This window comes from Capra hircus, chromosome 2, assembly GCF_001704415.2.
Source record: "Capra hircus breed San Clemente chromosome 2, ASM170441v1, whole genome shotgun sequence".
NCBI lineage: Eukaryota > Metazoa > Chordata > Mammalia > Artiodactyla > Bovidae > Capra > Capra hircus.
In genome coordinates this window covers 10,337,365-10,364,446 of record NC_030809.1, presented here as the reverse complement: position 1 = coordinate 10,364,446, position 27,082 = coordinate 10,337,365, and the positions used below count along the sequence as shown (strand labels likewise).

Genomic DNA, 27,082 nt, shown 5'->3' with positions numbered 1-27,082 from the left:
CAAGATTTGTATGGAAATACAAAAAACCTCGAATAGCCAAAGCAATCTTGAGAAAGAAGAATGGAACTGGAGGAATCAACTTGCCTGACTTCAGGCTCTACTACAAAGCCACAGTCATCAAGACAGTATGGTACTGGCACAAAGACAGACATATAGATCAATGGAACAAAATAGAAAGCCCAGAGATAAATCCACACACATGTGGACACCTTATCTTTGACAAAGGAGGCAAGAATATACAATGGAGTAAAGACAATCTCTTTAACAAGTGGTGCTGGGAAAACTGGTCAACCACTTGTAAAAGACTGAAACTAGATCACTTTCTAACACCGCACACGAAAATAAACTCAAAATGGATTAAAGACCTAAGTGTTAAGACCAGAAACTATAAAACTCCTAGAGGAGAACATAGGCAAAACACTCTCAGACATAAATCACAGCAGGATCCTCTATGATCCACCTCCCAGAATTCTGGAAATAAAAGCAAAAATAAACAAATGGGATCTAATTAAAATTAAAAGCTTCTGCACAACAAAGGAAAATATAAGCAAGGTGAAAAGACAGCCTTCTGAATGGGAGAAAATAATAGCAAATGAAGCAACTGACAAACAACTAATCTCAAAAATATACAAGCAACTTCTGCAGCTCAATTCCAGAAAAATAAACGACCCAATCAAAAAATGGGCCAAAGAACTAAATAGACATTTCTCCAAAGAAGACATACAGATGGCTAACAAACACATGAAAAGATGCTCAACATCACTCATTATTAGAGAAATGCAAATCAAAACCACAATGAGGTACCACTTCACACCAGTCAGAATGGCTGCGATCCAAAAATCTGCAAGCAATAAATGCTGGAGAGGGTGTGGAGAAAAGGGAACCCTCCTACACTGTTGGTGGGAATGCAAACTAGTACAGCCACTATGGAGAACAGTGTGGAGATTCCTTAAAAAATTGCAAATAGAACTACCTTATGACCCAGCAATCCCACTGCTGGGCATACACACTGAGGAAACCAGAATTGAAAGAGACACATGTACCCCAATGTTCATCGCAGCACTGTTTATAATAGCGAGGACATGGAAACAACCTAGAGGTCCATCAGCAGATGAATGGATAAGAAAGCTGTGGTACATATACACAATGGAGTATTACTCAGCCGTTAAAAAGAATTCATTTGAATCAGTTCTGATGAGATGGATGAAACTGGAGCCGATTATACAGAGTGAAGTAAGCCAGAAAGAAAAACACCAATACAGTATACTAACACATATATATGGAATTTAGGAAGATGGCAATGACGACCCTGTATGCAAGACAGGAAAAAAGACACAGATGTGTATAACGGACTTTTGGACTCAGAGGGAGAGGGAGAGGGTGGGATGATTTGGGAGAATGGGAATTCTAACATGTATACTGTCATGTAAGAATTGAATCGCCAGTCCATGTCTGATGTAGGGTGCAGCTTGCTTGGGGCTGGTGCATGGGGATGACCCAGAGAGATGTTGTGGGGAGGGAGGTGGGAGGGGGGTTCATGTTTGGGAACGCATGTAAGAATTAAAGATTTTAAAATTTAAAAAATAAAAAAAATTAAAAATAATAAAAATAAAGAAAAAAAAAAACCTTTCATTCATACCATATGAAGGTCCATCCCATATTGTGAATAATAATGGTAAATATAAAATCAAGGAACAATGGCATTGTCCAATATTCTATTAAATGGGGGTCTCATGAGGAGAGTAAGTTTGTCAATTGTCTTCCCTGCTGTATATTCAGTGCCCACCAGAACTTACAAGCAAGCAACTGAATTGAATAAATATAATCACAGAAGAAAGAAATCAATTTGTTCTCTGATGGACATAAAACTCCCTATTAGCGCCATTAGGCTTTTAATTGTTTAAAGTCTACAAGCAAGACAAACTGACTCTTTTCTAGGTTGAAGGGGATTATGGAATATGTCTATTGGTGAACCAGCAAGAAATAAATGAAAAAACAAAGAAAGCAATAATTATACTTGAGTCCATATGAATTTTTATTAACACACATTTTTCAAAGTCTGTACAAACCAAAACATTCCTGTGTTTTAAAATGTCCATTATTACAAACATACAAATAAACAAAAGGTGTTACCAAAAGTTAGCTACTCAATTTTATGGTAAAACAGTATCATGATTTTTAAAAACCAAAATTTCAAGACTGAGGTTTCTTCCTTCTCTTTTTGGAACTCGTGGAAAGTTAGAAAATGTATGGATTTGCTTTATATTAAATGCCAAGACCTTAAAAAAAGATTTAGTATAAAACTAAATATGTTTTTACATTGTCACTTCAGGTAACAGAATTTCTCAAGTCTTTAAAATTAAAAAAAAAAAAACCATGACTGCAACTTTTTTCACAATCTTTTCCCCATAGTCAATGTAAATGCATCTGAAAAATATTATCTGACAGTTTGTCTTTACCTAAAATTTTCTCATTCAAAAAGTTACAAAACTATTTAGCACTGCCATTCCCTTGCTTAGAAGAGAAAATTACATCCCCTACCAGAGTGATAAGCAACATGATCCATTGTTCCTCTTATCTGAAGGAAGCCACTCATTTCCACGTCTCTGTCCAATTAAGTGCATGGCTCCACTCGTGAGAATGTTCACCAATTAGAAGCCTTTGCTCCTGGGAAATGCCTAGTAAGTTAAACTTACTGCTACACTTCTGGTAGTCTGAGGTACAAATGTCATCTGCCCTTATGATAACCTCTAACTCCAGTATCGACCCCTGCGTTAAAGGATTCCAAAGTAGCTGGTTTTACTGTTTCATGGCACACCACACATCTCTAACTTTCACAAACATCACAGAGGACCTGAGAGTATGGCTAGAAATGCAAATCTACCCTCTCACATGAAAAGTAAATCCATGTGCCTGCTGGGTCAAGAAGGGAAAACAGGACACAATTCAGGTTGGGGCCAAGCTGCTTTTGAGAAGCACCTGCTTGCAACACATTTCCATTAAAAGCAGGGAGTGTGCAGGCGGCAGTGGGTGAGGAAGAGGGGAGACCGTGCATACAGGGACATCATTCTCCCAGTCACACTCAGAGTCCGTACTTGAGCAGCTCATACGAACTTCCAAAATGCTCTGTAGTCCAAATCTTATCCCATTTTTAATCATTTAAAAAAAAGCTATCCGACAATGGCCCAGTATGACAGCTGATATAAGAGTGTTTTTTTTGTTTAAAAAGAGGTGGCAGTGTGAGAAGTTAAAATCAGTCACATAAAACAATCAAGGAAGGAGAGGGAGAGGGAAGTGTCCAGTACAACCTGGACAACCTTTCTTTCTGCCCTTACTTAGAAAGACAGACTCTCCAAATCTTTGCTACCTCCCTTAAGCATCTTCTTACATGCTCTTCCAAGAAACCCTCCAAAAGGCACTTAACTCCATACTTATATATTGAATTGTTTCACCTTAGCAATCAGTTTTTAAGACTCCAAGGTAACAAGAAAGAAAAGATCTGATTCTTTCACTAAAAGCTAGAGAGTAGTACTTTTTTTTAAAAAAGAAGCATCACTTTTACAAGAAGAACAAGCTAGGCTACCATTATTCCTTTATCAAGAAAAAGTTTCTTTTTTTAAAAAATAAATAAAACTCTGGCTATACATAGTACAAAGTTCATACATAATATACCTGGAAAAAAACCCAAGGGTATACCCTGAAGCAAAAGGTTTATTGGAGAGAAAAAGTCTCTTCCATTGTACCAAGTCTTAAGGTGGCAGTTTTCAAAGTTCAGAGGGTGGCAGTGATATGTAATTAATGCCAAATTGCTTGCTCATGGGTATGGCAGGATGCAGTGATGGACCAAAAAAAAAAAATCATTCTGCACATAACACTGAGCAGTGACCACCACAAAAAGGAAAAAAAAAAAGTAGCAAAAGAGAGACAATAGTACTGAGAGAAGGGCTGGGGGTAGAGTGGAGAGAGGGGAGTGGGAGTGAGAGAGTAAGAGAGAGAAAGAGAGGGGAGCTTGAAACCCCAAACATTCAAGCATGCAGTCATAACACAGCACAAACCAGGTGTTTCCATTCAGCCTAACGCAGTCACACAAAGAAAGATAACTGTAATAATATAGAGATTTCTTAAGGAAGCTTGCAATTCCTAGAGAACAGCCAGGTTGCCACCCTAACCGAGGAATCCATTTGCTGTTGCCGGGAGCGTTCCTGTGGTCTCTCATGGAGAGGTTATAGCTCCTGACTTCTCTGACTTCTTGCTCTTGGACAAGGCAGCTGCCTGCTTCAGGAGCTCCCGGTTTTTGGCCTTAAAAAAAATAAAAATCAGTGGGCAAAGGAAGTTTTAGCAGGATAGGATGTTTTTCATGCAGATGCTAAGGGAAACAATGTAGAGGTCAGGAAGAGGTGAACAAATTCTAGAGGCAGAAAACAATAGAAAAGCTCTAGGGTTTGGTTGAGAGGGAAGAAAGTATTTGCTGGAAGTTAATCAGAGTACTTGCATCTCCTGGGATCCACTATTATAAACGGATGCTCTATGCAACACAAACAAACCATGGAGTGCCTTAGTGGGCTAGATAAACAGAATTTACAATTTAGACATCTGGAATCACATCTGGTTTATCCAAAAATCAAAGAACACTTTTATTAATTCCACTGTTTTTTGACGTAAAAAGATTAGAACACATTCAAGAGAAAATAATAAAAGTCATCTATAAGGTGATTTAATGTTAACTGACATGTCAAATTTCTGAGGAAAAAAGAAATCTAAGAGAAGATCACTTAAAATATCAAGATGGGCAAACAGTGGAAACAGGGTCAGACTTTATTTTTTGGGGCTCCAGAATCACTGCAGACGGTGATTGCAGCCATGAAATTAAAAGACACTTACTCCTTGGAAGGAAAGTTATGACCAACCTAGACAGCATATTCAAAAGCAGAGACATTACTTTGCCGACTAAGGTCCGTCTAGTCAAGGCTATGGTTTTTCCAGTAGTCATGTATGGATGTGAGAGTTGGACTGTGAAGAAAGCTGAGCACCGAAGAATTGATGCTTTTGAACTGTGGTGTTGGAGAAGACTCTTGAGAGTCCCTTGGACTGCAAGCAGATCCAACCAGTCCATTCTGAAGGAGATCAACCCTGGGATTTCTTTGGAAGGAATGATGCTAAAGCTGAAGCTCCAGTACTTTAGCCACCTTATGTGAAGAGTTGACTCACTGGAAAAGACTGATGCTGGGAGGGATTGGGGGCAGGAGGAGAAGGGGACGACAGAGGATGAGATGGCTGGATGGCATCACCAACTCGATGGACGTGAGTCTGAGTGAACCCCGGGAATTGGTGATGAACAGGGAGGCCTGGTGTGCTGCGATTCATGGGGTCGCAAAGAGTCGGACACGACTGAGCGACTGAACTGAACTGAAATACACCAGAGTTACCATATTAAATAAACAGAGTTACCTGCAATTGTTCTGTGACTTCTTTGTGGGTTTTCTCCATCTGGTTCATTTTGGCTCTCATCTGAGATTCTTGGTATTGAAAATCAGCCTTCAACTCTGTGATCTGAGGGGGAAAAAAAGGCAGAGTGACCAGAAGAAATTTCTGTGCAATGAAAAATGTTTTGGTACCAGAGAGCTAAATAGTCCCCTAAATTAATGAAACCCAGGGCTCTCCTAAAGAGCCATACCTAAATCAAAGCCAGGGAACTGTGGCTTTGTATCCTATTTTTTTCTATTGATTTCCTGAAAATTATATAAAATTCTGCATTAGCATGTCTGCTACTGACCATTTGCTAGAAGGTTTTAGATATTTCATGTACTCGGTATAGGCAATAATCTTTCAAACTGTCAACTCCAAGTAAATCAATGATTATAACAAATATGACTGATAGTTTGAGAGAAGCCATGAAAATAACAGCTGCTGTCATTTACTGAATTTTTGCCCTGTTCCAGGCAAACTGTTTGATTATATTATTTTATCCAATCCTATGATAACCTGTGGGATAGTAACATTATTCTTCCCATTTTATAGATGGGAACATCAAGGCTTAGAAAGGATTAAGCAAAGTGGTTAGCAAGTAGCAGAGTCAGAATTCAAACTCCAAGCCTTCTTCTATTGACTATGCTATTTAAGGAGCACAGACAAGAGGTATTAAATCAGAGAAATGAGGTGTGAGCTAAGTTTTGAGATACAAGTAGCAACTAGCACATGAGGCACAGAAAAGGGCATCCAAGCAAAGGGAACAGTATGGGCACAAGCAGAGTGCAAGATAATGGAGAACTTATTCAGATGACTGATGAGTGTGTCGGGAGATGAGGCCACAGATAGGAAGGCATGATGCGGAAGAGCCTGTGTTCTAGCCAAGGAATGTGATCTTGATCCTGAAAGTTATGGGAAACAATCTACTATTTGTTTTTGCTCCTTTTAAAACCCTAACTTTGCAGGAATTCCCTGGAGATCCAGTGGTTAGAACTCGGTGCTTTCACTGCTGTAGGTAAGGGAATTAAGATCTTGTGACTGCAAAGCACTAGAGACGAGTATTCATTTTGTCTCTATTTTGCAAAAATCCTTTCTTTAATGTGCCATTCTGATCTAGTTCATAAAGAAAATATTCTTGGGTCTGCTTTCATCTGACAGTCATGTAGTAAACTGAAAAGAATACTGGTCTCTTCCCACGAACTTCTACCTTACTGGCAGAGTAGAAATGCAGCTCAGTAGAAAGAACAGGAGGGTCAGAAAGATTTGGGTTCATTCCTCTGTTCTGCCTTTCACCAGCTGTGTGATTTGGATGGGTCGTTTAATCCCTTTCAGTCCATTTCCTCATCTATAAGATGAGGCAGGAATCAGATACAAAGAATGCACATAAAGATTTTAACATTGCAGGACTTCCTTGGTGGCCCAGTAGATGCGAATCTGCCTGCTAACGCAGGGGACACTGGTTCGATCCCTGATCCGGGAAGATTACACATGTCGTGGAGAAACTAAGCCCTACCACCCTAGCTTCTGAGTCCACGGGCAGTAACTACTGAGCTCGTGTGCCGCAACTACTGAAGCCCAGTACCTATAGACGCACTCTGCAACAAGAGAAGCCACCAGAATGACAAAAAGCCCACGCACCACACCAAAGACCCAGTGCAACCAAAAATAAGTTAAAAAAATGTTTTAACATAAATGTCTTTGTTAGCACTCATCATAGCATTCCGAACACAGTGCAAAACAACATTCAGCCTCGGGGAGAAAACAGAGCTAGAGGAAGGAACCCTAAGGGGAAAAATATTGAAGGCACTGTTATCTATGAATGATGATAACAATTCCTACCTCAAAGTGATATGGGGATAAATGAGTTAGTACATATAAAGCACTTAGAATAGGGATAAGCAGATAGAGGTGTGTTAGTCGCTCAGTCGTGTCCGAGTCTTTACAACCCCCTGTACTCTTCTGTCCATGGGATTCTCCAGGCAAGAATACTGAAGTAGGTTGCCATTCCCTTCTCCAGGGGATCTTCCTGACATAGGAACCGAACCCCAGTTTTGTGCATAGCAGGCCAAAGCATCCAATAAAAGTTAACTATTATTATTAGTTATTAGAATAATAAGGTAAAAACGAGACATTCTCTAAGAATCTGAAAGTAAGAAATAATAGAATGAATCAGAAAAAGGACATAAAAAAATTCCCCTAAAGAGGGGAATATGATTCTTAGACCAGAATAAGACTTCACTGAAGAAAATAACGAGCTTAGAGAATAGGTCACTCAGGAAGGGAGCTGTCACCAATGGAAACAAAGTGATGTAGTGACTACAGGAAGGCCTACCACAATATTGTCCGGGGACGAGGCAGACTTGGTCTACATATTTTGAGTACTACTGTCCCCTAGACACAGCCATCCCAATAATAGAGATGGAGGCATCAGGTTCCCTTAGCCTGAGAGCATTAAAAATTCCAACTATGTAACTACTTCCTCTTGTCCCAACTCTAGGCTCACTCAGCACCCTCTGATTACAAGCTCCCTGAACAGCTTACGCTGAGAAGAGTAGCACTCTGCTATATGCCCCACTATGAAATAAGAGGTGGACACTGTGGTTTTACACATCATCTCTGCAAGCTTAGTGAACTTCAGTCTTCCCTTAGAAGTGCAAGCTTCTTCCAAATGAAAGAAAGAAAAATCAACCCTCTAAACCACTTGACGGAAGGGGACTGACAACAGTAATGCCATGTCACGATCCTGACAGACAGCAAGCTGCTCCCTAGGACATCCCAACCTTGCCACTGGATATCTCTCAGAGCTTCAGTGGTATGTATCCAACAAACATCCATTAAACAGCTAGCATCGTGCCCTATACCACATATCTTACCCGCTTGCCTCACTCTGACCTTAGAAGCGCTAACTAAGCAGTACCTTCTTCTCTTTCTCTAAAATCATTTGATCCTTTTGATGCAGCATCTTCTTCAGAGTGGCCACTTCCTCCTTCAGTTGAGCAATGATGACAAAGTGGTCAGTGCCTGGTGAGTCCAGAGCCAGATCTGGGGAAAAGCTGAGGGGGAAAATGGAGGGGGAAAATATCAGTTGGATGCATAAACTTTTTTCTACCTGAGGTCACATTACAGGCCACTTGACTGCAACTTCAAGAGCAGAAGCAACTAGTTGAACCCCAGCCATCAAGCACAATACACGCCCGATCTGAGAGTATTTGCTAAACTGCACAAGCAAGGTGGCCATCAGATAACTATACCAACCAAAGCCACAGCCTGCAGCATTCCTGCAGCATCTTTGCTCACAAGCATGCTGTGCATGCGTGCTAAGCCACTTCAGTCGTGTCCGACTCTGCGACCCTATGGACTGTAGACTGTCAAGTTCCCATCCATGGGGATTCTCCAGGCAAGACTATCGGAGCGTGTGGCCATGCCCTCCTCCAGGGGATCTTCCCAACCCAGGGATCGAACCCCTGTCTCCTACATCTCCTGCACTGGCAAGTGGGCTCTTTACCACTAGTGCCACCTGGAAAGCCCATCTTTGCTCACATTCGGGACTAAAATAAATGCCACCTCATAAGAGCCAAAGATATTTTGTTTCAGGTTCATTGAAGATCCCTAGTTATTGTAGGTGAGAGTTATAATTTTTTGTGATTAGATAATTTCCCTAGAATCTGGATAAATTGTAATTTCATGCATTTTTATTTAAAGATCCCCATACAGATTTTGACTCTTTGTTTTCTGCTCCAAAGCCCATGCTGTGGTACAGCTGGGGAGAAGCTATTGCTTTCCACCTCAGGTACAATCTTTTTAAAAAGTGATAAAAGAAAGAAGATGAAATTAACAGCAAAGAAGCCAACTTCCCCTACTACAACTGGCCTGTGCACTGTCACTTACAGTATCAAGAATTCTGTGATATTTAGTTAGGAAAGGAACAAAAAGGTGGCAAACTGCAAAATAATATCACAACCTGGGTCTTCAACAGAGTCCTCCCTGTGATGGTCTCTGAGCACTACATTTTGTCAAAGTGCCAGGTGAACTCTGTCCTTTTAGTCGAGTGCCTTAACCAGGAAAGTTTCAGGGAAGTTGTAAGCCCCTGAGATTGTATATCCAATTTTATGTATACATACAACAGGGTGGTTTCTAGGATGGGGATCCAAGGCTCTCCTTAGTCTGGTCAGAGGTGTCTTAGACCCATACAAGTTAAGAAATCACTGCCAAGAGAGTTCAGTCCTACCCTTCTCTAGAGACCTACCCAAAGGAAACTCTTTACTTTTCACAGGGCAACCTGTAAAGTAAAACACAAACCGGTTTTTCCTAGAAAACTGCAATACTGATTCCCAACACCCTGTATCAATATAGCAACTACTCCAGATCCCCCTTGCTGTTGGATCTTTCCTACACCTTGAACAACATCTAATAACCATCAATTTTCTACACAGGTAGAAACTCCAAATAACATGGGGAACTGCTGGACAAACCTCCTTATAGTTACCAAGTTAAGTGTTTCTATGGCAGGAATGGGAAGACAGTCCATTGATAAAAATATTCTGCCCTCAGTCTACACAAAACATATGAGAAGGATGTCAGAGGAACAATGGATCACTGCTTTGCTAACTAATAAATATGCAGAATTACTGGGTAACAAAAACAACATGTAAAATAATAAAACAAGGCATGCAGGAGAAAATATTAAAAGGATCCATCACGGTCTCCACCAGTTTTCAAACTTGCCGAGGGACTGTCTTCCCTCAACCCAACAGAATCTATTTAAACCCATGACCAGAGTGACAAATGAAATGGAGTAATGGGCTAATATGCTCCACCTGCTTTTTAAACTGAAATATAATTGACATAAAATATTATGTTAGTTTTATACATAATTTGACATTTGCATATATCACAATCACTCTAAGTCTAGTAAACGTCCGCCCATATAAAATTATTATTGACTATTCTTTATGTAGTATGTTACATCCCCATGACTTACTGATTACATAACTGGACGTCTATAGCTCTTAATCTCCTTCACCTGTTTTGCCTATCCCCCCACACCCAACCTTCTGGTAACTACCTGTTTGTTCTCTGCACCAATGTTTCATTTTGCTTTGTATATTAGACTGACATATATGTGAGATCACGCAGTATTGGTCTTTCTCCAACTTATTTCACTTAGCATAATAGCCTCTAGGTTAATCCAGGTTGTTGCAAATAACAAGATTTTGTTTTTTATGACTGAGTAATATTTCATTGTTTGTGTACACACACACACGCCACAGCTTTTTTAGCCATTTGTCTATCAACAGTCACTTAGGTTGCTTTCATTATCTTGGCTCTTGTAACTAAAGCTACAGTGAACACTGGGATGTATATATCTTTTTCAAATAGTGTTTCTGTTTTCTTTGGATAAATAACTAGAAGTGAAATTGCTGGAGTATATGGCAATTCTATTTTTAATTTTTTAAGGTACCTCCATACTAGTAGCTTCACCAACTTACAGTCCTACCAAGAGAGCACAAGGGTGCTATTGTCTCCACATCCTCGCCAACATTTATCCGATAGCCATTCTGATTGTGAGGCAGTAGCTCACTGCCATTTTGATTTGCATCTCCCTGATAATTAGCGATATTGAGCATCTTTTCAGGTGACTATAGGCCATCCAGAGAAGACAATGGCACCCCACTCCAGTACTCTTGCCTGGAAAATCCCATGGATGGAGGAGCCTGGTAGGCTGCTGTCCATGGGGTCACTAAGAGTTGGACATGACTGAGCAACTTCACTTCACTTTCACTTTTCACTTTTATGCATTGGAGAAGGAAATGGCAACCCACTCCAGTATTCTTGCCTGGAGAATCCCAGGAATGGGGGACCCTGGTGGGCTGCCGTCTATGGGGTCGCACAGAGTCGGACATGACTGAAGTGACTTAGCATTACCATAGGCCATCTGTATGTTTTCTTCAGGGAAAATGTCTATTCAGGTCCTCTGCCCATTTTGAAATAGAACTGTTTCTTTTTTTTTTTATGTTAAAATATGTGAGTTTTTTGTAGATTTTGGATATTAACCCGGTATTGGATATATAATTTGCAAATATCTCCTCCCATTCAGTGGGTTGCCTTTTCATCTTGTGGATCATTTCCTTCATTGTGCAAAGGCTTTTGAGTTTGATATAGTCCTTTGTAAAAGCAAAAGTAAACAAACAGGACTATATACCCTGAGGATACATATCCAAAAAAAACTGCTAAGACCAATGTCAAAGAGCCGATGTTTTCTTCTAGGAATTTAATGCTTTCACAGGTCTTACATTTACGTCTTTAGCCTACTTGGAGTTATTTTTGTCAGCAGTGTGAGAGAGTAGTCCAGTTTGATTCTTTTGCATGTAGCTGTCTAGTTTTCCAACACCATTCAGTGAAGGGGCTGTCTTTTCCCCACTGTACACTCTTGCCTCCTCTGTTGTAGAGTGACTGCCCATATAAATGTGGATTTGCTTCCGGGCTGTTTATTCCCTTCCATCAGTCTCTGTGTCTGTCTCTGTGCCAGCACCACACTGGTCTTCTTGTTTTGTTTTTGGCTGAGTCGGGTCCTAGCTGTGGCACATGGGGTCTTTCACTGTGGAGTGCAGGCTCTTCATTATGGCACATAGGTTCTCTAGTTGCAGTGCGTGGGCTCAGTAGCCCAGCAGCATGTGGGATCTTAATTCCTCAGCCAGGGACTGAATTCATGTCCGCTGCATTGGAAGACAGATTTTTAAATACTGCTCCACCAGGGAAGGCCCTAACCCCATACTGTTGACTACTGCAGCTTTGTAGTACAGTTTGCATCAGAAAGCATGACACTTTCAGCTTTGTTCTTCATTCTCAAGATTGCTTTGACTCTACCTGCTTCTTGAGGGAAGACTCTTCCCATACCAATAAATTGCTGACAATGTGTCTTTCCTGTGTTAGGGACTGTACTGTCTAACTCTGTAACTCCTGATGAATAAGAATCGCTGGGAATCAAAATGAAAAAAGATGGCTAGGTTACTAAGGCAGAAAATCAGATCTAATCTCTCTCTAAACACCACCAAAGACAGGGAACTTGCTATTTATCCAGGAAGCTCAACATTCAGAAAACAAAGATCATGGCATCTGGTCCCATCACTTCATGGGAAATAGATAGGGAAACAGTAGAAACAGTGTCAGACTTTATTTTGGGGGGCTCCAAAATCACTGCAGATGGTGACTGCAGCCATGAAATTAAAAGACGCTTACTCCTTGGAAGAAAAGTTATGACCAACCTAGACAGTATATTCAAAAGCAGAGACATTACTTTGCCGACTAAGGTCTGTCTAGTCAAGGCTATGGTTTTTCCTGTGGTCATGTATGGATGTGAGAGTTGGACTGTGAAGAAGGTTGAGCGCCAAAGAGTTGATGCTTTTGAACTGTGGTGTTGGAGAAGACTCTTGAGAGTCCCTTGGACTGCAAGGAGATCCAACCAGTCCATTCTGAAGGAGATCAACCCTGGGATTTCTTTGGAAGGAATGATGCTGAAGATGAAGCTCCAGTACTTTGGCCACCTCATGCAAAGAGCTGACTCATTGGAAAAGACTCTGATGCTGGGAGGGATTGGGGGCAGGAGGAGAAGGGGATGACCGAGGATGAGATGGCTGGATGGCATCACAGACTCGATGGACGTGAGTCTGAGTGAACTCCGGGAGATGGGGATGGACAGGGAGGCCTGGCGTGCTGTGATTCATGCGGTCACAAAGAGTTGGACACGACTGAGCGACTGAACTGAACTGTCTTTTCCAAAAACTTAATAGTTTTTGGAATGTTTCCAAAAACATCTTTTCTCAGGTTGAGCCAAAATCTACCTGTCAGTCTCATCCACTGGTCCTGGATCTGTCCTCAAAGGCCACAAAGAATTAAGTCTAATCTTTCAGGTATATTTTAGAGGAAGAACACAATAAAATGATAAGGAAAGGAAAAGAATGTCTTTTAGAAACAATAAACCACAAGGTGTGCCTGGAGGTCGCTCACTGTTCATTGCCCATCAAACAATAAACAAAAAAGATTAAAAAGTGCATTTCTCAGGGAAGGAAAGCTAGGAATGAACTTGGATTTTCTTCAGATTGAAGGATTTTTGTTATAATTTTGAAAAACTATAAAATATTGAGATGGAAGCTGTGAATTTTATAGGATACTAAAAAAGACTAAGGCATTTTCTAAGTATAAAACCATGAGAAAAAAAATTTTTTTTAACTCTATAAAGTAATGGGTTCTCTCTGTATGATACGGAAGGCTAATAAATAAAGAAAAAGAGAAAAAATAAATCAAATATGCCTCAATATTTAAAAAATAAATAAAGAGGACTTTCCTGAAAGTCTAGTGGTTACAATTCTGCACTTCCACTGCAGGGCTCTCGGGTCTGATCCCTGAATAGGAAACTAAGATCCCACATGTCATGTGTGTGGCCAAAAAAAAAACACAAAGAAATATGATAGTATATGGTCAATGGAAAACTGTTAAGAGAACAATCTTTTGAAGACAGGAGAGGATAAAAATGAAAGAATAGAAGCATAAATTTAAAAGTGGATTGTGATTAAAAACTGAGAGGGAGTCACAATAGATAGTAAAGAAACAAAATTGGTAATATTTACTCCAGAACTGAATTCAAAATAGATAATCAGCAAAAAAAATTTTTGGTTTCCATGATATTAAAAAAAGGACTGTTCATGGCGAAGGAAATGGCAACCTACTCCAGTATTCTTGCCTGGAAAAGTCCATGGACAGAGGAGCTTGGCAGGCTGCGGTCCACAGGGTTACATGAGTGAGCACGCATGCATGAGGGTGGAGGGAGATGGGCTGGTAGCAGTAAGCTGGTAGAACCAAAAAACATAAAGGACAGTTCAAAAAACGTCTTGGACCTCCTCAGTGGTCCTGCGGTTAAGATTCCATGCTTCCATTGCAGGGGATGTGGGTTTGATTGCTGGTCAGCCAAAAGAGAAAAAAAAATAATTAAAAAAATATTTTTCAAGTCCTGTCAGAATGTTCCCCAAGTGAAGGAAATGCAAGAAAAAGTTTTACCCTCTGAGCCACTAGGGAAGCTCCTAGTAAAAAGGGAAGAAAAAATGTAATTTACCTTGTATATAAACTTTTAAAAGAAATGTAAACAAGTGAAATAGATTAAGATTGCTAATGCAGGAACAAAAAGCCTCCTGATGAAAGTGAAAGAGAAAAGTGAAAAAGTTGGCTTAAAGCTCAACATTCAGAAAACTAAGATCATGGCATCTGGTCCCATCACTTCATGGCAAATAGATGGGGAAACAGTAGAAACAGTGTCAGACTTTATTTTGGGGGGCTCCAAAATCACTGCAGATGGTGATTGCAGCCATGAAATTAAAAGACAGTTACTCCTCGGAAGGAAAGTTAAGACCAACCTGGATAGCATATTAAAAAGCAGAGCTATTACTTTACCAACAAAGGTTCATCTAATCAAGGCTATGGTTTTTCCAGTGGTCATGTATGGATGTGAGAGTTGGACTGTGAAGAAAGCTGAGCACCAAAGAATTGATACTTTTGAACTGTGGTGTTGGAGAAGACTCTTGAGAGTCCCTTGGACTGCAAGGAGATCCAACCAGTCCATCCTAAAGGAGACCAGTCCTGGGTGTTCACTGGAAGGACTGATGCTGAGGGTGAAACTGCAAAACTTTGGCCACCTCACGTAGAGTTGACCCACTGAAAAAGACTCTGATGCTGGGAGGGATTGGGGGCAGGAGGAGAAGGGGACGACAGAGGATGAGACGGCTGGATGGCATCACCGACTTGATGCACATGAGTTTGGGTAAACTCTGGGAGTTGGTGATGGACAGGGAGGCCTGGCATGCTGCGGTTCATGGGGTTGCAAAGAGTCGGACACGACTGAGTGACTGAACTGACCGGAATGCAGCAACAGTCAAGTGCAACTTGCATATGTATCAAAATAATTTTCGTGGCTGCAGAGAAATTTTTTCCAAATTTTCAAATTATTAGGTTGCTTTCAAATATACATTATCATGTATATTTAAAGAGAAATTTATTTTTAAAGATCTTTCCCAGAGGACATTATGAAAGATCATGCGTCTGAGTTAAGGATCAGCATCCTAATCGAGGAAAACAATCATGGCTGGTAACCAGATGCAATAAAACACTGAACAGACAGTTTAAAGTCTTTGGCTTGGTGAAGTCATAGCAATAGTTGGCAAAAACAGTGGCAGTATCTCAAAAACAAAATGACCTAACAGAAGGCAAACTTTAAGGCCTGTTGGTTAGACTAAAGGCTATGAATGAGATTTTTCGGGTCATTCAAACATAGCGCACATCATCAACAGCACAAAGCAGAAATGATGAGTCTAAAGGCTGTGGGTCTTGGCTTAGGCCTTCATAAAGCAGGGCATTCAGAATGGTTCAGTCCCTGAAAAAGTTTTTACAGGATCATGCATCCTGGCAGATGTGAGAAGACAATCAGCGCCACATCCATTTTCTTCAGAATGGTCAAACTAGCTGCTCAGAGAACAAACAGTAACAGTAAAGCTAACCAGAAAGATGGTCTTTATGGTTCCTTCCCCTATGTAATTAGAATATCTAAATCAAGCATTTCTAGAAGGATCAATTCAAGAAGTTTGAGGCCAATGATACCAGAAATACAAAAAAAGTCTGCAGAGTCTCAAATCAAGTTAATGAAAAAGCCAACTTCATAGATGCTATGCATACCCCTAAATAAACAAAATTCAGCCCCAGTAAGCCTATATGCTGGTCTGCTCCCATATCTACCACTGTCTGGGAGAGAGAATGGAGAATGAGAGTTTTCAGAATGGAGATGATTCTAAGGATTTTAGGGATGAGTGTGCCAGGTGGTCTCACTTCAGAATGCCCAGCCTGGAGGAACAGGCCCCAAGACTCTGTTGAGAAGCAGCCCACTACACCAACATGGATGGGGCATCCTGGATATGAGGAGAAAATAGCTTGGAAGCATCACTAAGAAGGAAAGGGGAAAGTGAGGAATAAAAATGCATTCAGAAAGGCTTAAAATGAAACAAAAATATTCAAATGCATCTCCTTCCCTCCTGATTCAGCATCTGCAATGGGTTATCTCCCTTAATGCTAAGGAAGCATGGATTATCCCTCACAGACTGAGCAATACTGCTTTAATTCTAAGTTGTCAGGAATTCCCTGGTGGTCCAGTGGTTAAGACTGAGCACTTTCACTGCCACAGCCAGGGTTCAATCCCTGGTCAGGGAACTAATATTCCGAAAGCTGTGCGGTGTGGCCAAAAAAGAAAAATTTCCAATCTGTCTCTGTTTTGCCTCTGCAGACCAACTCCTGCCCTGCCTGGAGAAGGCTATAGGCACAGATCACAATAAAAAGTCTGTCTTTGAATTCTTGTGAGGAAGTTATTTGTGGACTGCAGAAAATTCAACTGCTATTAAATCCAGTTATATGTTCTAGACAAGATTATATTTATAAACTAATAGCAGTATTGTTTATTTATCAGGTAAGTGGCTAGTGTAGTATCACTGAGAAGTTCACTGACAACCATAAACTAGCTCCATGACACACCCTAAAATGTATTCCTGCTTCAGGAACTGTGTATGCATTTCAAACAGGAACATGCACACACACTTGAACTGGCTTACCTATCTCCATTGGTTGTGATCGACTCAAACTTGGATTTTTTCTTTGGGATTTCATTTTGAATTGAAGACGTAGAAAGGGTTTTCTGACTTTTAATGGCAAAAAAGAAAAAAGAGAGAGAGAGAAAGAGAGATACACACACTTTAGAAATCAAAGATTAATAAAACATCACAAAATGAAAGTCCTGTCAAATGGGACCAACATAATATTGTACCTATTCTATGCAAGAGCTAATTATTTTTGATCATTAAAATTCACCCAAGTCTTAACTCCATAGATGCATGGATAGCTCGTTTCTATAGTCCTTCCCCAATTTTTAGCTGTGATTAAATATTATCTGCTTTATTCATAACTATGAGAACAAGTCAATAAAACCTTAATCAGAAGCATAATCCATCTTACAATTTAAAAAGTACTTTCACATTCATTGTTCCCCACGCATCTTATAATACTGTAAGGCAGATACAAGGGATTATTTCTGTTTTGCAGAAACTGAGGCTCATCAACACTAACTTACCTACCCAGGGATATACAGCTAGTTAGTAGTGAAGCTTTATGTATCTGAACACCAAGTCCAGTTCTTCTTCCCTCTGTTTCTGTAAATCTTCTAGTAACTAAGAGTCTCATGACAACCCTAAAGATCAGTTTTAGTCTCTAAAACTCGTCTACAACCCTTTTACTTTGATGGATATAAAATTGCCAAGCCCAGAGGATTTTCAAGACCTTTTCTTATTGGCCTCTTTTCAATATTTGACACCACTGATCATGCCTTCTCCCTATCACGTCCAATTAATAACTGACAAATATAATTGTACATTAATTAAAATGTATGAGGTGACAATTTTATATATATTATAGAATAATTACTACCAAGATCAAGATAATTAATACACCTATCACCTTGCATACCTGATTTTATTTTTTGGCTGTGCCAAGTGGCTTGTGGGATCTTAGTTACCCAACCAGGGACTGAACCTGTCTCCCCTACAGTGGAAGTGCAGTGTCCTAACCACTGGACTGCCAAGGGAATTCCATTTTATTTATTTTAGTGAGCATGCTTGAGATAGCATCACCAACTCAATGGACATAAACTTGGGCAAACTCCGGGAGACAGTGAGAGCCAGGAAGGCCTGGCGTGCTGCAGTTCATGGGATCGCAGAGTCAGATATGACTTAGCAACTGAACAACAGGCTTAAGATCTACTCTCAGCAACTTCCAAGCACACAGTCACTGAGCTGTACATCAGAACTCAGAACTACTTCTAATGAAGTTTGTACCCTCTAACCTACACCTCCCCACTTCCCTCTCCTGTTGCACCTGGCAACCACCATTCTATTCTCTATATCTATGAAATCAGTTTTTAAGATTCCACACAAAAGTGTGGTGTGTGTCTTTCTCTCTGCCTCATTTCACTTAGCACATGCCTTCCAGGCTTATCTGTGTTGTAGCAAATAGCAGCATTCCCTTCTTTTTTTATGGCTGGATATTCCAGTGAATGTTTATATCATATTTCCTTCAACCATTCATCCCTCCAAGGACATTCAGGTTGCTACCATATATTAGGTACTGTGAATAAATGAATGGAAATGCTGATCTCAGTTCCTTCAGATATATACTAAGAGTGATTGCTGGGATCATATGATAGTTTTATTTTTAATTTTTTGAGCAAACACTATACTGTTGAGTTCTCTATATATTTTATTAACCCTGATTAGAGATTTGGTTTTCAAATACTCACTCCATCCTTGAGTGCTTCTATAATGTTTTCAGTTTCCAGCCTAAGTTGTATCAGTCAAGAGGATGGTTTTAACAACTATTATAGTGGGTGGAAATGATGTTCCCCTGATCATCTCCATGAGAATCATCTGAGAGGTTTATAAAACAGATTCCTGGATTCCATCCTAGATCCTACCGAATTAAACTCTGGGGTAGGGTCACAGAAATCCACATTTTAAAATTAGCTCTGCTACCACCGACTCTTTTATGCTACCATGGCTCATGTTCAAACCTCTTCTGAATTATAGCCTAAGCTCCTACTAAATAATAATCTTTTTTAATATCAGATCTTAGTTTCTTGCTACTTCCAGAACATCTTATTTTTGACTGGGCACAGACACAGAGGTTGAAGCTCTCAGAGGATTGCTTCTGTTCTTGACAATCTGTTCCTTGCACTTTTCTTTGGCCTCCCTTGTTCTCTTGGCCCAAAGTTTAGCATATTCTGCAGCCTCTTCCTTATTTTCTTAGTACACTGTTTCTTCAGAGCAATATGCTGACATTTGTGCTGCAGAACACGCGGAGTAAAAAGACGCTGAATTTTGGGTGCTTTGGTCCTGGTTTTCTCATCATCTCTGCTTCAGGGCTTCCTCACAACATACTGGTGGACATTATCTTCAGTCAGTTCAGTCGCTCAGTCGTGTCCGACTCTTTGTGATCCCATGGACTGCAGGCTTCCTTGTCCATCACCAACTCCCGGAGCCTGCTCAAACTCATGTCCATCGAGTTGGTGATGCCATCCAGCCATCTCATCCTCTGTCATCCCCTTCTCCTCCTGTCTTCAATCTTGCTGAGCATCAGGGTCTTTTCCAGTGAGTCAGTTCTTTGCATCACGGGGCCACAGTATTGGAGTTTCAGCTTCAGCATTAGTCCTTCCAATGAATATTCAGGACTGATTTCTTTTCGGATTAACTGGTTTGATCTCCTTGTAGTCCAGGGGACTCTCAAAAGTCTTCTCCAACACCACAGTTCAAAAGCATCAATTCTTTGCCATTCAGCTTTCTTTATGGTCCAACTCTCACATCTATACATGACTACTAAAAAAACCATAGCTTTGACTAGACAGACCTTTGTTGGCAAAGTAATATCTCTGCTTTTTAATATGCTGTCTAGGTTGGTCATAGCTTTTCTTCCAGGGAACAAGCATCTTTTAATTTCATGGCTTCAGTCACCATCTGCAATGATTTTGGAGCCCAAGAAAATAAAGTCTGTCACTGCTTCCCCATCTATTTGCCATGAAATGATGGGACTGGATGCCATGATCTTTGTTTTTGAATGTTGAGTTTTAAGCCAGCTTTTTCACTCTCCTCTTTCACTTTCATCAGGAGGCTCTTTAGTTCCTCTTCACTTTCTGCCATAAGGTGGTGTCATCTGCATATCTGAGGTTATTGATATTTCTCCCAGCAGTCTAGATTCCAGCTTGTGCTTCATCCAGCCTGGCATTTCGCATGATGTACACTGCATAAGATAAATAAGCAGGGTGACAATATACAGCCTTGATGTACTCCTTTCCCAATTTGGAACCAGTCTGTTGTTCCATGTCCATACGGTTTTAACTGTTGCTTCTTGATCTACATACAGATTTTTCAGGAGGCAGGTAAAGTGGTCTGGTATTCCCATCTCCCTAAGAATTTTCCAGTTTGTTGTGATCCACACAAAGGTTTTGGCATAGTTAATGAAACAGTAGATGTTTTTCTGGAACTCTCTTGCTTTTTCAACAGATGATCCAACAGACGTTGGCAATTTGATCTCTGGTTCCTCTGCCTTTTCTAAATCCAGCTTGAACATCTGGAAATTCTCAGTTCACATACTGTTGAAGCCTCGCTTGGAGAATTCTGAGCATTACTTTGCTAGTGTGAATGCACTGGTCATAGCAAACACCCTCTTCCAACAACACAAGAGATGACATAGATGTCACCAGATGGTCAATACCGAAATCAGATTGATTATATTCTTTGCAGCTGAAGATGGAAAAACTCTATGCAGTCAGCAAAAATAACACCAGGAGCTGACTGTGTGTGGCTCAGATCATGAACTCCTTACTGCAAACTTCAGTAAGTTTACATTGAAGAAAGTAGGGAAAAACACTATACCATTCAGGTATGACCTAAATAAAATCCCTTATGATTATACAGTGGAAGTGACAAATAGATTCAAGGGATTAGATCTGATAAGAGTGCCTGAAGAACTATGGACAGAGGTTTGTGACATTGTACAGGAGGCAGTGATCAAGATCTTTACTTCAGAGATTATAAAGTTTGCAGACTCTAGCTCTTGGGCCCCGGGTGGAGTCCCAGTATTACCAGTAAATCTAGGAATATCCTCTTCTCCCTTTTTGACAATGACCAAATTGAGGACACTCAGACTGGCATTCACAGTGCAACCCATGCAGATTTGCTCTTTCCTTCTCCAGTCTTCCTTGGCCTGTAACAGAATACTCTTTAACTCAGTAGTAGGTGAACACTGCCATGGGTCGACACCCTGCTTCGTGGTCCTTTGCCTGTCATTCCCACCACTGATTCAAACACATAATCCCTCCATTCTTTACCTGGAGCATCAGCAGCAACTTCCACGGCCACTAACTTCTCACAGACGGTACAAAGTCTGCGTTCACTGTCCACTGTATTGAGTTTCTGGCAGCCAGTGGCTGCGAAAGAGATATTCTGCTTCACCTTGGAGCAGCTGATAGCCTCAAAGGTGCCACAAAAAAGAGCTAAATAGTTCTTGACACTTCAAATTCAACTTTCCAAAACCGAACTTCTTTTTTCCCCTTCTGATAGTCTCTCAGATAAGGATTCACTCACTCATCTCAGTAAGAAACCTGAGAATTATCCTTTATTCACCCAGCTCCTGCCCATCTACTTGTTCAACAGATTACCTAATTTACCCATAATTCTCCTTCTGAAATATCTTCCTGAATCTACCTCTTCGATCTTTAGTGCCACTACCTGAGGGTCTCTATTAACATCTCTTTCTGGACTCTTGCCAATAAAGCTTCTTAACTAGCCCCCAGCCTCTTTTTCCTCCAGTGCATTCTTCACAATAGTCTGGGTTAATCTTTTCTTTTAAGGTAGATTTGGTCCCTGCCCAACACAGGTCCTTTCAGTGGCTTCCTATTAATATTACTAATATCAAGATCATGTTACTTACCAGGTCTGCTGGATTCCTTTCCATCCCATTTTCCAGCTCCCAATCATAAGTTCCAGCAAAATAAAAGGATCTGCTGTTCCTAAGTTCCATGTGGTCTTGTGCCCTCCATGTCTTTGCAATTGCTATTCCCTCAGCCTAGGATGTCTCCACCCATTCCTTATCTGGCGATTCTGACCTATCCTAAGATCTAGCTCCAATGTCACCTCTTCTCTGATCTCTCATTGCTTGACCTCCCCAGGCAGTTAATTACCACAACCTCTTATGCCTGTATCTTGACATGCTTTCACTGTGATACCCTCAGATTATCCTGCAATAATTTGATTACAGGTCTGTCTTCCCTACCAGGCTGCATACTCTTAGAAAACAGTGATTCTTTTTACTCATTTCTGCATTCCCTGCAGAAAATCTGGTCCATGAAAGTAACTAACAATGAACAAACGAAATCATAAAGGTAATGATAACAATGCATAACCATCATGTACTGAAGCTTCCTATATGCCGGTTATAAAACTAATCACTATTCACATACCATATAATTTATTTTCACAGCAACTCCATGAGTTAATATTTCCCTAATTTTACATATGAAAAAACTTGCCCAAGATCCCATACAGAGAACTTGGCAGACCCAGGATTCAACCCAAAGCCAGAACTCTTAACAACACAACAGATTGTCTGAAAGGAATCTTAAGACAACAATGAAGGGACATCATTTAGACTGGATCTTATAAGGACAAACCTAGAACATCTATCAATCCCCTAGCCAAATATGTATAAAAAAAGTTGCATTTCCTCAGACTGCGGAATGTCCGGTCTTCTAGGGAGATAACCACTCTTAACGGTGGGGAGAACAAGACATAACACAACCAAGTCAGAAAACCCTAATGCCTTATGGAAGTCTCTCTGGCCCTTGGATGATATATGAATTATAAAATACATCAGAGGAGACTCCCTCTGTAGATTAGTAACTAGAGAGAAAATACGAAAATTTAGACAAAATAGTATCTTCCATGACTGCTTGTGTATTACATCTGACCTCCCAGAACCTCTTGTTCTATCTCAGGCATCCTGGGGTTACCTGTTGTAATGGCTGCCGCCACTCAGTCGACTATACTGCTCCTTCTCCTGGTGGCTGGCACGGGAAGAGCTGCTCAGGTGCTTCCTCTGCTCTTTGGTCTTCTGAAGGACCCGTTTGTATGAAAGTGTGCATAGCCAGCATAGCAATTTCCCATCTACCTGAAAGATGAGGACACAAAGATAAAGAAGGAATGTGCTAGTGCGGAAGCTAAGAACTTGGGTATTAGGAGCTAGAACCCCTGGTTAAGTCTGGATCTGCCACTCACGAGCTGCGTGACCTTATGTGTAAGTCACCTGGGCACTACTGGGATCAATTTCTTCATCTATAAAATGAAGGATAATAATATGTACCTCAGAGGGCTGGTGCAAGGATTCAGTGACATAATGGAGGTAAAGCATGGTGCAAGGTACATAAAAACTGCTTAATAAAATATCCACTGGAGAAGGGAATGGCAAGCCACTTCAGTATTCTTGCTTTGAGAACCCCATGAACAGTATGAAAAGGCAAAATGATAGGATACCAAAAGAGGAACTCCCCAGGTCATTAGATGCCCAATATGCTACTGGAGACCAGTGGAGAAATAACTCCATAAAGAATGAAGGGATGGAGCCAAAGTAAAACCAATACCCAGATGTGGATGTGACTGGTGATAGAAGCAAGGTCCGATGCTGTAAAGAGCAATATTGCATAGGAACCTGGAATGTCAGGTCCATGAATCAAGGCAAATTGGAAGTGGTCAAACAAGAGATGGCAAGAGTGAACGTCGACATTCTAGGAATCAGTGAACTAAAATGGACTGGAATGGGTGAATTTAACTCAGATGACCATTATATCTACTACTGCAGGCAGGAATCCCTCAGAAGAAATGGAGTAGCCATCATGGTCAACAAAAGAGTCTGAAATGCAGTACTCGGATGCAATCTCAAAAACGACAGAATCATCTCTGTTCGTCTCCAAGGCAAACCATTCAATATCACAGTTATCCAAGTCCATACCCCAACCAGTAACACTGAAGAAGCTGAAGTTGAAGAGTTTTATGAAGACCTACAAGACCTTTTAGAACTAACACCCAAAAAAGATGTCTTTTTCATTATAGGGGACTGGAATGCAAAAGTAGGAAGTCAAGAAACACCTGGAGTAACAGGCAAATTTGGCCTTGGAATGCAGAATGAAGCAGGGCAAAGACTAATAGAGTTTTGCCAAGAAAATGCACTGGTCATAGCAAACACCCTCTTCCAACAACACAAGAGAAGACTCTACACATGGACATCACCAGATGGTCAACACCGAAATCAGATTGATTATATTCTATGCAGCCAAAGATGGAGAAGCTCCACACAGTCAACAAAAACAAGACCAGGAGCTGACTGTGGCTCAGATCATGAACTCATTATTACCAAATTCAGACTTAAATTGAAGAAAGTAGGGAAAACTGCTAGACCATTCAGGTATGACCTAAATCAAATCCCTTATGATTATACAGTTTAAGTGAGAAATAGATTTAAGGGCCTACATGTGATAGATGGAGTGCCTGATGAACTATGGAATGAGGTTTGTGACACTGTACAGGAGACAGGGATCAAGGCCATCCCCATGGAAAAGAAATGCAAAAAAGCAAAATGGCTGTCTGGGGAGGCCTTATGAATAGCTGTGAAAAGAAGAGAGGCGAAAAGCAAAGGAGAAAAGGAAAGATATAAGCATCTGAATGCAGAGTTCCAGAGAATAGCAAGTAGAGATAAGAAAGCCTTCTTCAGCGATCAATGCAAAGAAATAGAGGAAAACAACAGAACGGGAAAGACTAGAGATCTTTTCAAGAAAATTAGAGATACCAAGGGAACATTTCATGCAAAGATGGGCTCGATAAAGGACAGAAATGGTATGGACCTAACAGAAGCAGAAGATATTAAGAGGTGGCAAGAATACACAGAAGAACTGTACAAAAAAGATCTTCACGATCCAGATAATCATGATGATGTGATCACTAATCTAGAGCCAGACATCTTGGAATGGGAAGTCAAGTGGGCCTTAGAAAGCATCACTACGAACAAAGCTAGTGGAGGTGATGGAATTCCAGTTGAGCTGTTTCAAATCCTGAAAGATGATGCTGTGAAAGTGCTGCACTCAATATGCCAGCAAATTTAGAAAACTCAGCAGTGGCCACAGGACTGGAAAAGGTCAGTTTTCATTCCAATCCCAAAGAAAGGCAATGCAAAAGAATGCTCAAACTACCGCACAATTGCACTCATCTCACATGCTAGTAAAGTAATGCTCAAAATTCTTCAAGCTAGGCTTCAGCAATACGTGAACTGTGAACTCCCTGATGTTCAAGCTGGTTTTAGAAAAGGCAGAGGAACCAGAGATCAAATTGCCAACATCCGCTGGATCATGGAAAAAGCAAATGAGTTCCAGAAAAACATCTATTTCTGCTTTATTGACTATGCCAAAGCCTTTGACTGTGTGGATCACAATAAACTGTGGAAAATTCTGAAAAAGATGGGAATACCAGACCACATGACCTGCCTCTTGAGAAATCTGTATGCAGGTCAGGAAGCAACAATTAGAACTGGACATGGAACAACAGACTGGTTCCAAATAGGAAAAGGAGTACGTCAAGGCTGTATATTGTCACCCTGCTTATTTAACTTCTATGCAGAGTACATCATGAGAAACGCTGGACTGGAAGAAACACATGCTGGAATCAAGATTGCCGGGAGAAATATCAATAACCTCAGACATGCAGATGACACCACCCTTATGGCAGAAAGTGAAGAGGAGCTAAAAAGCCTCTTGATGAAAGTGAAAGAGGAGAGCAAAAAAGTTGGCTTAAAGCTCAACATTCAGAAAACGAAGATCATGGTATCTGGTCCCATCACTTCATGGGAAATAGATGGGGAAACAGTAGAAACATTGTCAGACTTTATTTTGGGGGGCTCCAAAATCACTGCAGATGGTGACTGCAGCCATGAAATTAAAAGACGCTTACTCCTTGGAAGAAAAGTTATGACCAACCTAGATAGTATATTCAAAAGCAGAGACGTTACTTTGCCGACTAAGGTCCGTCTAGTCAAGGCTATGGTTTTTCCTGTGGTCATGTATGGATGTGAGAGTTGGACTGTGAAGAAGGCTGAGCGCTGAAGAATTGATGCTTTTGAACTATGGTGTTGGAGAAGACTCTTAAGAGTCCCTTGGACTGCAAGGAGATCCAACCAGTCCATTCTGAAGGAGTTCAACCCTGGGATTTCTTTGGAAGGAATGATGCTAAAGCTGAAACTCCAGTACTTTGGCCACCTCATGAGAAGAGTTGACTCACTGGAAAAGACTCTGATGCTGGGAGGGATTGGGGGCAGGAGGAGAAGGGGACTACCGAGGATGAGATGGCTGGATGGCATCACGGACTCAATGGACGTGAGTCTGAGTGAACTCCGGGAGATGGTGATGAACAGGGAGGCCTGGTGTGCTGCGATTCATGGGGTCGCAAAGAGTCGGACACGACTGAGAGACTGAACTGAACTGAACTGGGGATGTCCCTGGTGGTCCAGTGGTGAAGACTCTGTGCTTCCACTGCAGGGGGCACAAGCTCAATCCACTGTTGGGGAACAAAGACCCTGCATGCCATGGGGCATGGCCAAATTTTAACAAGCTAATTATATTTATTTTTTTATTTTGTTTTCTTCAACTTCACACACACCAGAGCAAAGTTCCCACAAGAATTTCCAAAGACACAAATATCTCCATAGTTCTCACCAAAGAAAATACAGCAGGGAGAAGATAAAACATAAAATTTGTACTTTAGCTTTCATACCTTATAGATGACTCATAAAGTGGTATGCTGGATATCTTTTCTCAGATGGAAAGAAGGTTTCCAGAAAAAGACTGATGGGCAAGTAGCTTCCACGGCCCCAGTCCCTGGTGGTGACTACTATGGCACTTTGTTTGAATCAGAAAAAGTCGATCACTTTGGGCAGAAGCACCTTT

The 27,082-nt window shown here is 40.8% G+C and overlaps 1 protein-coding gene across 2 annotated transcripts in view; it reads right to left on the bottom strand.

The window, feature by feature from the left end:
* Window positions 2,012-27,082, bottom strand: part of FAM76A (family with sequence similarity 76 member A) — a 34,897-nt gene continuing 9,826 nt past the window's right edge. The window contains exons 5-9 of one of the 2 annotated variants that reach the window (XM_018056841.1): window positions 23,108-23,265; window positions 17,109-17,195; window positions 8,384-8,519; window positions 5,449-5,550; window positions 2,012-4,299 (exon numbers count right to left, since the gene is read on the bottom strand). In XM_018056841.1, the coding sequence (XP_017912330.1) occupies window positions 4,213-4,299; window positions 5,449-5,550; window positions 8,384-8,519; window positions 17,109-17,195; window positions 23,108-23,265 (570 nt within the window). In that variant the 3' untranslated portion in view covers window positions 2,012-4,212. The remainder of the gene's footprint in view (window positions 4,300-5,448; window positions 5,551-8,383; window positions 8,520-17,108; window positions 17,196-23,107; window positions 23,266-27,082) is intronic. The other variant, XM_018056843.1, reaches the window with a different exon arrangement.